The 14,358-nt window shown below is 38.9% G+C and overlaps 1 protein-coding gene across 1 annotated transcript in view; it reads left to right on the top strand.

Moving 5' to 3' along the window:
* Positions 1 to 14,358, top strand: part of LOC134824375 (uncharacterized) — a 34,278-nt gene that overhangs the window by 11,544 nt on the left and 8,376 nt on the right. The window contains exons 3-5 of the mRNA XM_063836274.1: positions 10,924 to 11,092; positions 12,694 to 12,851; positions 12,967 to 13,083. Of these exons, the coding sequence (XP_063692344.1) occupies positions 10,924 to 11,092; positions 12,694 to 12,851; positions 12,967 to 13,083 (444 nt within the window). The remainder of the gene's footprint in view (positions 1 to 10,923; positions 11,093 to 12,693; positions 12,852 to 12,966; positions 13,084 to 14,358) is intronic.

Below are 14,358 nucleotides of genomic sequence, written 5' to 3'. Positions count from 1 at the left end.
ACTCTAGACTCTAGAGTCCACCTTTAAACTTATAGTTTCACTGTTGGAGTTTACCCGTCTCTAATAAGCTAATAGTCTTAACTATAGGACGGGGGCTAGGACGGGGGCTAGGATGGGTTTAGAACGAGGGCTAGGACGGGTTTAGAACGGGGGCTAGGACGGGTTTAGAACGAGGGCTAGGACAGGTTTAGAACGGGGGCTAGGACGGGTTTAGAACGGGGGCTAGGACGGGTTTAGAACGAGGGCTAGGACGGGTTTAGAACGGGGGCTAGGATGGGTTTAGAACGGGGGCTAGGATGGGTTTAGAACGGGGGCTAGGACGGGTTTAGAACAGGGGCTAGGATGGGGGCTAGGACGGGGGCTAGAACGGGGCTAGGACGGGGGCTAGGATGGGTTTAGAACGAGGGCTAGGACGGGTTTAGAACGGGGGATAGGATGGGTTTAGAACGGGGGCTAGGATGGGTTTAGAACGGGGGCTAGGATGGGTTTAGAACGGGGGCTAGGACGGGTTTAGAACAGGGGCTAGGATGGGGGCTAGGACGGGGGCTAGAACGGGGGCTAGGACGGGTTTAGAACGAGGGCTAAAGGACAGGTTTAGAACGGGGGCTAGGACGGGTTTAGAACGGGGGCTAAAGGACAGGTTTAGAACGGGGGCTAGGACGGGTTTAGAACGGGGGCTAGGACAGGTTTAGAACGGGGGCTAGGACGGGTTTAGAACGGGGGCTAAAGGACAGGTTTAGAACGGGGGCTAGGACGGGTTTAGAACGGGGGCTAAAGGACAGGTTTAGAACGGGGGCTAGGACAGGTTTAGAACGGGGGCTAGGACAGGTTTAGAACGGGGGCTAGGACGGGTTTAGAACGGGGGCTAGGACGGGTTTAGAACGGGGGCTAGGATGGGTTTAGAACGGGGGCTAGGACGGGGCTAGGACGGGGGCTAGGACGAATACAACAATAACGGGAGATGGGTATACATTGTTAAATACACATACCTCCACAAAATCAAAAAGGCCTCTCACCAGGGGTGATTGAATTTATTCTGATTGTAAAATTAAGTTTAACGTGATGAAAATTACCTTGCGAAAGTACTAAATAGGCCAACACCTTGAGCCTACTAGTACCAATGTCCCGTGCTAACGACAAAAATCAAATTACCATCTTAGCTCAATTACAGTTAATACTTTAGACTGTAAAGACTGGGGACCCAGGTTGTATGGAACATAATAAATAATCACTGATCGGGAAATTGAGCGGCCATCCACGAAAGAAAAGCGGCCGCATTTCTTGTTAGGGGGAAAAAGCCCTTAAACTACTTATTATGCAACACGTACAGAATGTTCACTGATTATTCAAGTTCAGTAATTATTAAATTGTTTGCATGCAAAAATATTTGTATCTTCGCTCTTCATTTTGATTTCAGACGTTTTTCCGTAATTATTTTTCGTGTTGGGACTTCTAGGCGCCGTGTATAAGAGTAGCTACTTTAATACTGGCCAAATATTTGATGTTTTCAGAGAATGTTTCTACAACCTATATTATATGTGTTGTTTGTTCGTCTAAAACGTGTGATACTGATTTACAGTTATCCATTTCATAACTTTTCCAATTAACGCTGATGATACGAATATATTACAGGATTTCTTTATTATTTATGCAGGCATCTTATAGTTATACTAGTTTAATGTTTACCTGATCACTGAACGCTGATCTGTTTTTACTTTTTTGACTCTAACAATTCACGCACTGCTTATTTGAAGGTATAATAAGGTTTATAACCTGGTCATAAAATACAAACGAGTTCTTGTCCATAAAGAAATTTCATAATTTGTAAAACATGAAGGCATCAATTCATCGCGTAAGTCACTTAATACCTTACTATCTTCATATTACTTTGATAAGACCCTTATCAGTGCCCACCTTCTTGCCTATAAATACGTCTGATTAAAGGCGCGTGAAGACTGCCCAGTAACCTTGGTAAACTAATCTAATTATCAGATGCATTGTTTTAACGTCACATTGTATGAGGTCCCGACAGGAACTCCCTTCTTTATTCTTATCTTATCCGGATAATTATTTGTACGTTTTCGATTGATCCCCTGCTAATTGAGCATGATTGCAAATGTCATGACAACCTGGCTGACTTATCGGGTGGTCTGTTGGTTGGGTGGTGCCTAAATCAGATACTGACAGTGACGCCAGTATTTTAATAGTAATACTAGTTTTTTTGTTGGGGACCGGCCCGAAGTACCATTTCCGGTATCATTTTGCATTTGAGAACGGTAATTCAAATTTATATCATTTCCTTCTGTTAGGAAAGGGAGACACTGGCAAAGGTCCACTCTATCCAATTATGGGTTTTGGTAAAACATAATCTCTTTTTGGGTAATGTCAGGGTCCTTTACAAAATCGAAATGTTAAACTGAGAACTTCATTTATATAAGGAGGTAATTTTTTACGATTTCAAAATTTTACCTTTTAAAACATTTCCTTGTATTTGAGTCAGCATATCTGTCGATCACTGACTGAATACGCCACCTTATACTCATTCAAGTTGGTATTGCATTCATACGGTCATACCACTTTGGTAACTTCGACGGTAGATTTTAATTTTATATTTGTCTGTATTTCTTATGGCGCTGGGGGAATCTGTTCATGCCTCAAATCTATTTCTTTAGTAGTAGCTATTACTTCCCAGCATAATTTACTTAATGGGTATGATATATTCGGCCGAGAACCGAAAGATTCTTCAAGATTCTAAACGTTCATCTGACGTAGGTTCTCTACTGTGCATGGAGTCTAGTGGCGGGTTCACCTCAATTATCTTACTCTGAAATATACGGTTATCAAAGCTTTGTATTAAGCAATTAGTCGGTATATTTGAGAATAAATTATATTGCCGAGTTTTATCATTAGTGGTGTGTTGCCAAGATAAAGGAGGTGCAGTTTCTGATCGTTATCTTTACCAGTTACACATTATCACTTATTTCTGGGCAAATTCACTATTCAACAACCTTGATCACCTGCACCAGTTTTATTAGACATGCGTCAGTATATTATATCACGTTATGCCCCACTGATTTACAAGTGCATATATCATTTAATTTGCAGTATTCTGTCCCATGTTGTTTCAGTTTGTGGCTGTTGAACTAATTGAGTGATGATAATCTTTTTTCCTAATTTATTGCTAGTAGGTACACTTAGGTCCAAATTATTTGGATTATGAACTACCTTTGTTGCAGTGAAATTTAACAAAGTAATGAGGAATGTGGACGTTGCAGCGGTACATGACAGGCATGCAGATTACATTAAGCTACTCCTGATAAAATACAAAGCTAACTTCATCACGTGAACCCTGAAAGTCATTAGAAGTCATTGAGACCATGAAGAATTCGGTGATAATTCTACTCAAATACTAATCATTCTCCGTCCACCGTACCCAAGATATCCCGACTGGGAACAATTCCTACTGCAGGGTGTTATAATTATTGATGCGTTGAAACTTTAGCTTACCAAGATTCCAATGTATGTTCTACTTTTTAGGCATATTCTAGTAATCGTAACTTTTATTTGCACTTTTTTGTCACAATATTGTTCATGTTTCAAACCAGCAGTTCTTGAAGCGATTATCACTCTATTATTATTTAAGAATGCTGCTCCGATCAAATCTCCGTCTAGTATATATTTACTGAGTCCTTCCATTTTACCAGATACCCTCTACACTTGAACCTCTTCAAATCGTTTCTCTGTTTACTGTGCGATGCTCTTTATACTTTTTTTCCTTCGGGCCCAGAAATTGCAAAATGCACGTGTTCCTAGACCCGCACAATTCTTATCGTGTGTTCCTAGACCCGCACAATTCTTATCATGTGTTCCTAGACCCGCACAATTCTTATCATGTGTTCCTAGACCCGCACAACTCTTATCACGTGTTCCTAGACCCACACAACTCTTATCATGTGTTCCTAGACCCGCACAACTCTTATCATGTGTTCCTAGACCCGCACAACTCTTATTATGTGTTCCTAGACCCGCACAACTCTTATCATGTGTTCCTAGACCCGCACAACTCTTATCATGTGTTCCTAGACCCGCACAACTCTTATCATGTGTTCCTAGACCCGCACAACTCTTATCATGTGTTCCTAGACCCGCACAATTCTTATCATGTGTTCCTAGACCCGCACAATTATTATCATGTGTTCCTAGACCCGCACAATTCTTATCATGTGTTCCTAGACCCGCACAATTCTTATCATGTGTTCCTAGACCCGCACAATTCTTATCATGTGTTCCTAGACCCGCACAATTCTTATCATGTGTTCCTAGACCCGCACAATTATTATCATGTGTTCCTAGACCCGCACAATTCTTATCATGTGTTCCTAGACCCGCACCACTCTTATCATGTGTTCCTAGACCCGCACAATTCTTATCATGTGTTCCTAGACCCGCACAATTCTTATCATGTGTTCCTAGACCCGCACAATTATTATCATGTGTTCCTAGACCCGCACAACTCTTATCATGTGTTCCTAGACCCGCACAACTCTTATCATGTGTTCCTAGACCCGCACAACTCTTATTGGGAACCGTTTTAACATACAGTATTACGGTACTCTAGGTCTCTAGCTCTCTTTTAGCTTTATAGGTCTGTCGGTCTCACCATAGACAGGGTAATAGACAAGGGTAATAGCTTACTACACCACTAGTACTACCTGTACTACACCACTAGTACTACTATACCTGTATACGCGTCTTGAAGAAATCTACTTTTCACTTTGATCTTTGTTCCTCAAGAAGAGCTCGAACAATGGAATACAGAATTAGATTATTTACAAGACACGTGCGTGTAACTACAAGGAGGAACTAACTGCAAGGGAGTACAGATCCTGCATTCATAGTTTACAGTAGAGCGGGAACACTGTCTTATTAGTTATTGCAGTTATATATAATACAGCTAGAGATCGACCGTGATCCCGTAGCCGGGATTGGACTTTTTATCAAATCCCGGTCCTGGCCAAAATACCAATTTTACCGGATTTTAGATACAACTTCTATCGAGATTTTAGACAAAATTTGCAGCGTGACGGGAAAAAATTTCTATTAGAAAATATAAATCATATCATTCATAATATGAAACTCAACAAATTTTGTATCTTAAACAAATCGCCATCTTAAACATGGATCACTTCCGCACTAATAGTTGATTCTGCTAAATTTGGTGTCCAAATACGGTTAAAATACTGGTCCCGGCCATTTTAAAATTCTCATCACGGTCGTTTGCTGATATAATAATAGTTATAAATTATACCTGCAGTGTTTTCTGGCTACTTCTATAGTTACCATGTGACCGTAACATTCACTGATATACTGAGTAGTCTTATCATGTTAGTTATGAGTATACCCGAGGTAGTATAGACTATAAATAGTATAACTATAAATATAATTAGTATAATTAGTATAATTAGTATAATTAGTATAATTAGTATAACTACCTCTGGTATCCACTAGTTCAGTGAATTAATATGGATCACAAGATAATGAGAATTAAAAGAGTGATACAATTTGAGAATATTTTCATCTCAGCCTAATAAAAAGATACAGCTCATTTCGATTACTCACCAAGTTTTTTAATTTTCCCATACAACTTGAGTATAAAATGCTTCACTCAGCTCGATGTCCTTGCGTAAACTTGAAGGTCAAAATATTCATATTATTCCTTCAGCACTTGTAAAATCTTTGAAATATTTGAAGATATTCCAAATGGCCGGACCTCACCTGATTTATAGTAATTCCTTTGACTCAAATTTGGTCTGTTAGTTGTTACATTCCTTCCTTCTTTTTCGCATAATTTGTATACCGCCATTTAAACAGCTTTATTTGAAAGCATAATCGGGTAACAGATCATCAGATCAGCACGCACTGAGTCAGTGAACATTTGTTCATTTTATCCGGATAACAATTTGTCATTCGGAACTATCCGAGCCCTGTAAAGTTGTAATCCGTTCCTGAGTATCAGAAGCATTATTATATATTAAAGAATATTATTTAAATTAGTCAGTTCAACATTTATCCTGGGTAAGCGTTTTTTCCCCCTTTTTGCCACATATTACATAGGTCTGGGAGCTCCGAACGTTTAGGCAGGGTGCTAGGTTGTGGTACACACTCAACTAGGGCACAGTACTGAATTATATCCCTTTGTAGTGTGTGTTCCTGTTGTATATACCTTATCGGACCTTATTTGAACGCTGGAGGCCCTAGCGTTCATGTTATTTTTAATGTCCGTTCAAATAATTTCCGTCCGTTTAAGGTCCGTCCAAATTAAAATCCGTTGAATTTTTGTAGTGTTGTTTCTATGCTGCTTCTCTTCAGGGAACCGACCCCTGGTGTCTCATCTTAGAGGTGATTTAGGTATTTTCCGGATATACGGTCATTCGATACTCAAGATCCTTCAGTGCTAAAGATAGATAGTGTAATTAGTCAATCCTACCATTGAATTTTCAAGAAATTACTATCTTCGGCATTATATGGTCATTGGTTGATTCGCCCTTACGCTCAAATAAACAAAAATCTGAAAGTTCCTACTTTCATGTGTAACCTTTGGCTTTAAATATTCCTAGTATTCGTGAAATCCATGGATTTTTTTAATTTAAAGAGGCTTGAAAGATTTACCAATTCAAGTTACAAATAATATTAGTATTCGCCAGTTTAAAAGATTCTCGTATCGTCCTGAATCATGTCTGATTGCATTTCCATAACTTTTATAACAGGACTCCTAGAGTTCAGATTTCCAATTTATTCGAGGTAGAGGGGTATCGTTTTCATCATTATATTCACGGTAAACAGCAGAATTGACCACATGCACAATATTAATATACTAAAGCCACTTTGAAAAAGACATAACACTGATTCAAATTTTTCTGTTTAAAAATTGAAATTCTTTGCGCGGCTTTCTAACAATTAGTATCACCACCCAAAATACAACTTAATAACTGTTTATATTAGATCATACAGTTCATACTGTTTATATTAAGTCATATACTGTATATTTTTAGATGCAATTTACATTAAACAGATGTCAGTCAGGTTTTGCGGAGTAGCACTGTTAAGTACCTAAATGGAATGTGCCCCCGATTATAAAATCATAGGATTTGAAGTAATCCGAGCATGGGTTCTAGCCTTGAACTAATCGTGTATTTGATTAATTGAACAATAGGTGGATAGGCAACACTCTCTAAGTACCTATAACTTGGTGCACGCTCGTTTGGGTACTGAGGGGTACTTGTCCTTTATTAGACAGTTCATTGTCATTAATACCATTACCATGTCCTGAGGGAGTGTTATAAATAGCTCACACAATTTACTGGTCGTTAAACTAGTCGTTATCTAGCGTTGTGCAGCGCGCTCCTTATGTACTCCGTAACCTGTAACATTATACGGAGTAGGCTCTGTGCGGGTAGTAACACCTGGTGTAGAGGAGTTCGTTACTTTTCATTTATTCTACTCGTCGCATACTGTAACTATTCATTATATCACTTTTAATTGCTTAATCGGTTATAGGTTAGAATTTTCATTTTCTAGATGAGTCAGTGTCCTTGTACTTTGATTTAATTTACATTCTAAATTCTTTGATATGAGTTGTTTGCATTTGATCAGTCGTGATGATGATCGATTGTTTACTGTTATCTGTTGAGATACATTTTATAGATTATATAACCAGACTCAGCTATTCCAGGAACTACATTAAACTATAATTTATCTTGTCTTCAGCATTGCCGCGTCTTGAAGGTTGAACTCCACAATTCCGCAGTTGCACCATTTTCTGGGGCGTGACAAGGCTGGGTTAGGTTTACACTGTAAACTTGGTTAGGTTTATCATTGCAAACTGGGTTAGGTTTGTCATTGTAAACTTGGTTAGGTTTATCATTGCAAACTGGGTTAGGTTTATCATTTTAAACTTGGTTAGGGTTAAGAATCATCTGAGAAAACAGCCTGTGAGATAGCACTCCTCGTAGTAGTAACTCGTACTTCGCCATACGATATATATTACAATAGGGGGTGGGGGAGTTGATTGGGAATATAATCTTGGTTTATTTATTAACGGTAATGTTTCGAATGGAATATATCTAAAAATAACCTTGATCGAATTTTTATTACCTGAACGGTCCTATGTAAACCCATCTGCAGTAGCTACGTAATTATTCAATACCTCAACTCAACAGCAGTCATTTCACAATGCAATATCTTTATTAAATTTTGTTTATGTATAGAAAATACACACGACCCAGCATTATCCGGTACGTTAAGTAACACCTATTTAATCTGATGATTGACTCCTGACTGAACATCTCAAATGTGGAGCAGGTGTTCTCTCTGGAGACTCTGTTCTCCATTATTCCACATATTCATGTGGAATTCTTGTACCTTACCTTTTTGAGTGCAAGCTTATTGGCTACTCAACCACGGAGCCTTATTACTACTTGCTATTTTCGGAGGGTTAGTTTAGATATAATTATCATTGTATACAATTGAGCTCTGCTAAATTCACACGAACTTGCTGTTTACGAGATGCTTCCCACACTCACCTGTAGTGCTCCAGTGAGATATTCCACCCTCCATTGTTTATAAGGTTTGAAACAATGGAGGGGGATAATAGCAGCTGCACCAAGTATAGCTATTACTCGGGCACTGGTGGTTTATTCATATAAGCATGGTTACCATCCTTAATGATAGCTTATTTAAAATAGCTGATCAGGGGATGTGCATATGGAGGAAGTAGTTTGAAGGATGCTCTTGACAGACCAGATGCAGGTCACATTGTTATAATGATAATATCCCACCATTAGCCAGTAATCCTACTCATTGTGAGGAGGTACTCCCTGCTTCTCCTCCCTGTTCCATTAAGTTTACTACTGGCAGTACTACTTCCGGCACGCTTGACAATGTGGCCCAGTGTAGGTTGCTATGACAACGTGGCGCAGGTCGCTGTTATACAGCCAGTTATAGTGATATTCAGCTGACTCATTTTGTCATATTGGTTTCTTTGATCTTCTACGATATATATTAAAGTATTAATCACATAGAATCTTATTTTGACTTTACACCATTGATTAGATTTTAGATTGAGATCCAATAAACAAACGTTGTGGTCCTCTTACGTCCTGCCCCAGTATTAAGTTCACCTTCCGAAAGATCGAGAATCAAGCTTCAAAATTTGTTATCAATTATACATACCTACATATATTATATGCCCGTAATTTTGTAACATTCTTGCCAAACTTTGAGCCCATTTTCCTTGAATCTCTGGCTTTTGCTTTTGAAGGTGACTCTAGTTAATCCATTTTACTGTGCGTAAACTGCATTCCGCGTGTTTAGAAATATATGCAGGCATGAATGAGTTTATAAAATTTCCTACCCTTCGCTATTGATTTCATTGATTTTCAGATATCTTCAAATAGTTGTCAGAAACCGGATAATTATTCCAATTACCATAAATATTCATGACTCATATCGGCGATAACAAATAAATCATTAAGTGTATCTTCGTTTATCACTGAATGGGTAATTTCATTGCTCCTCTACTGTCTACATTTGATCATCCTCTTCAACATTTCATGGATAAAGTTCATGATCTGGATATTGTGAGAGTATGGTACGAAGTTATATGTGGAATTTCACGTGGTATTATATGTGTGGTATTCGAATATCTTAATCTTATTTTAAACAAATTTCAACATATATTCTATTGCAATTGATTACATTAGTTGAATATTTTATGTTCAGCACTTTCTTTACGGTCTTAACTTTGTGTTATCTAGGAATGGTTCTATAACCTTTGTGATGTGTGGTTTTCACGATTTATTCTTACACACAACAAAGTCCATCAAATATTTTTTAGCTTCATTCTTTTCTGCCAAGTCAATCAATTAAATTTCTATTATAAATTTAGTGCCATTGTAACTGCAATCAATTATATCATTATCTAATTGTCAAATCACATCATTACATCGACCCTAAATTCGTTTTCCAATAATTGAAATTCGATTATGTTTTAATAAACACGTTTTGTCAAACAATAAGGAGTATTTATCATTTTTGTATCGGATACACGGAACGTTCTTTAGTTGTTTAAAAGTTGCTCCATCCACACCCAAATATTCAGTTCACTTTTTACCTCTTTACCTACCTTCGATTGATAAGCATTCTTGTAAATAGCTAAAATCAGGTTGAATTTAGAAATATTCTTTTATTTGATTTGTTTTTTAACCATCAAACGGATATCAGCTTACAAAGTACATAATAACTTGTACTTTTTATTATTTTTCTTTCATCGTAACCCAATCATATTTTATCATTTTGAAAAACAAACCATAGCCGCGTTAAAAATATTTTAACCGTCAAAACTCTAATTTAAAATATCCACCGGTTGTAACTGTAAGTTAAAACTAAATAATGATTGTTTAATAATGTTTACAAGAGGGTCTGTAAAAGTAAAACACCCATTTCTAAAGCTATAAAGAAGGAACAGTATACCCAGCTACGTGCTCTCCCTCCCTCCCTATCTGAATACAATCCTGGCTAGTGTGCTGTGCTTGTGCTTCCTGGTGGTTGTTTGCCCGGTGCTAGGTTGGAGAGATATCTCTGCCATTAACACTGAACAGAGTTGTAAGTTGTCTGCAAACTACAGTAAACTACAGCAAACTACAAGTATCACGTCATGTAACGTGGTAATTGTAATGACACAAGGACTTAATCAATATTTATAATTAGGGTCATTTTCATCCCTGACAATCATTTCCTTCATCCCTGACAATCATTTCCTTCATCCCTGACAATCATTTCCTTCATCCCTGACAATCATTTCCTTCATCCCTGACAATCATTTCCTTTAGCCTTAAAGGGTTTTACCAGTCCATTTTCCCTCAGATAGCCAATTCCTGCGGGGTAACTGGGGCCGGATCTTTGTGAGGGAGGTGCAGAACTGCTACGAGGCTACAAATGAAAGCGTAATTGTGAGCACTGTCTGTAACCAGACCGACCTGAGGCAGGTGTGGAGACTCAATGACAGGAAACAGATCGTCAACTTCCACTTCGGGTGAGTTTTACTTCTGATTAACGGGTAATACTCATAAAATATTTGTTTCAAATATTAGAGCTGACCGTCGACGAGTCCAACTCGGCGCGCGTCTTGGTAGGTTATAAACCTACAAACGTCTGAGAGAGGTGCTACAACTCTACCCCCCCCCCCCCTACAACACTACCCCCCCACAACACTACCCCCCCCCCCCCCCACAACACTACCCCCCCCCCCACAACACTACCCCCCAACACTACCCCCCCCCCACAACACTACCCCCCCCCCACAACACTACCCCCCCACAACACTACCCCCCCCCCCACAACACTACCCCCCCAACACTACCCCCCCCCCACAACACTACCCCCCCCCCACAACACTACCCCCCCCCCCCCCCCCCACAACACTACCCCCCCCCCCCCCACAACACTACCCCCCAACACTACCCCCCCCCCCACAACACTACCCCCCCCCCCCCCCCACAACACTACCCCCACAACTCTACCCCCCCAACACTACCCCCCCCCCCCACAACACTACCCCCCCCCCACAACTCTACCCCCCCACCCCCCCACAACACAACCCCCCACAACTCTACCCCCCCAACACTACCCCCCCCCCCACAACACTACCCCCCCCCCCCCCCCCCACAACTCTACCCCCCCCCCCACAACACTACCCCCCCCCACAACACTACCCCCCCCCCCCCACAACACTACCCCCCAACACTACCCCCCCCCCCCCCCCCACAACACTACCCCTCCCCCCCACAACACTACCCCCCACAACACTACCCCCCCACAACACTACCCCCCAACACTACCCCCCCCCCCCACAACACTACCCCCCCCCCACAACTCTACCCCCCCCCCCAAAACTACCCCCCCCCCCCCCCCACAACTCTACCCCCCCCCCCCCACAACTCTACCCCCCCCCCCCATTACCTCACTCATTGTTTTATTATAAAGTATAAGATGTCTGGTGGTCTCATCAACCTGGTAATAATAATAATCCACTTTAAATATAGCTTTACTCTCAATTCACAAACAATTTAAGAAATCATCATTTATGATCTCATCCCTGATTAATTTTATTTTTCGATAAAAAATCCAAAGTAAAACGATTTCTCTGATCGTTAAACTTTCTCGAGAGTTTTAATAGATGGCAGTTAAGTCTAAAATGGATTTCAGCGAGAATAATCAGATTATAAGATTATAAGATCGTTGAAGAAATGTGATACAAATTAGTGTAATTCTTGGTTGATGCTCAAAATAAGCGTAACTTTAAACGATCTAAATAGTAATACTAATGGAAATTAAAATTACCTTTCACTGGATCACAACTTATGTATTAACAAAATTAGGATGAAAATAATTCATTAAATACCTCATTTTAATGGCTGGGTATTGATATACCAATATTTTATAGTAAAAGTATTACCCATTAAATAGCTTCAAAGGGGTTAAAAGTTCCCAAAACAAAGCTCTTCAGATTTTAGCTCTAAATGTCACTACAAAGACTAATAGGCTGTGTTTGACCCCCCCTCCCTAATTGAATGAGCAATATATTCAGGCTGTGTTTGACCCCCCCCTCTCTAATTGAATGAGCAATATATTCAGGCTGTGTCTGACCCCAGTGAACCTGGACGGGCGTGACCCAAAGCTGTTTCTGGACAAATGTACTGAGAGTGAGGCCCAGAAGTGGGTAGCATTATCTCAGTCTCTCAACGATTTTACAATACAGAGCTCCTCTCTACAGCAGTGCTTAGATGTAAACGGTAGGTTTACTGTAATGGTAGGCAACCTAACTTTACCGCTTTCATTCTTTAATTTTAAACAAAGTACCATTGAAAATGCCTGCAACCATATAATTCCCATTTCTCAACCTACCAGGATATGCAGTGAGACGTACCGAGGCGGTTCAACTGGGGGTATGTGAACCTCACTTCGACGATTTTGGGAGAATATCCGACCAATACCTGCAGTTTGAAGTTTCCTACACTCAGATCCGTGCGTTAACACCACTAAAATAATAAAGTTTCTAGCTTATAGTCCCTAAATATTTACATTTATGTTAAAGTTCTGATCTTCCTTTAATAGATATTATAACAGGTATTATAACAGGTATTATTACAGGTATTATAACAGGTATTATAACAGGTATTATAACAGGTATTATTACAGGTATTATAACAGGTATTATAACAGGTATTATAACAGGTATTATAACAGATATTATAATAGGTATTATAACAGGTATTATAATAGGTATTATAACAGGTATTATTACAGGTATTATAACAGGTATTATAACAGGTATTATAACAGGTATTATAATAGGTATTATAACAGGTATTATAACAGGTATTATAACAGGTATTATTACAGGTATTATAACAGGTATTATAACAGGTACTATAACAGGTACTATAACAGGTATTATAACAGGTATTATAACAGGTATTATAACAGGTATTATAACAGGTATTATAACAGGTATTATAACAGGTATTATAATAGGTATTATAACAGGTATTATAACAGGTATTATAACAGGTATTATAACAGGTATTATAACAGGTTTAATTACAGGTATTATAACAGGTTTAATTACAGGTATTATAACAGGTATTATAACAGGTATTATAACAGGTATTATAACAGGTTTAATTACAGGTATTATAACAGGTTTAATTACAGGTATTATAACAGGTATTATAACAGGTATTATAACAGGTATTATAACAGGCATTATAACAGGCATTATAACAGGTATTATAACAGGTATTATAACAGGTATTATAACAGGTATTATAACAGGTTTAATTACAGGTATTATAACAGGTTTAATTACAGGTATTATAACAGGTATTATAACAGGTATTATAACAAGTATTATAACAGGTATTATAACAGGTATTATAACAGGTATTATAACAGGTATTATAACAGGTATCATAACAGGTATTATAACAGGTATCATAACAGGTATTATAACAGGTATTATAACAGGTATTATAACAGGTATTATAACAGGTATTATAACAGGTATTATAACAGGTATTATAACAGGTATTATAACAGGTATTATAACAGGTATTATAACAGGTATTATAAATCAAGAGGCTTGCATATAATGAACATATTGACACGGGTGCAGAGTTGAGTCTGTACGGAACCTAGTAGTTTCAGATCCTTGTTTAACTTGCCGTACAGCAAGGTCATCCACTACTGTAGCCCGGCGAGGCACATAACTCCCTCTACAACTCCATGACAAATGTTTCA

Source organism: Bolinopsis microptera, chromosome 12 (genome assembly GCF_026151205.1).
Source record: "Bolinopsis microptera isolate Bmic1 chromosome 12, MBARI_Bmic_1.0, whole genome shotgun sequence".
Lineage (NCBI taxonomy): Eukaryota > Metazoa > Ctenophora > Tentaculata > Lobata > Bolinopsidae > Bolinopsis > Bolinopsis microptera.
The sequence above is the reverse complement of the archived record's forward strand: the minus strand, read 5'-3'. Positions and strand labels throughout refer to the sequence as shown.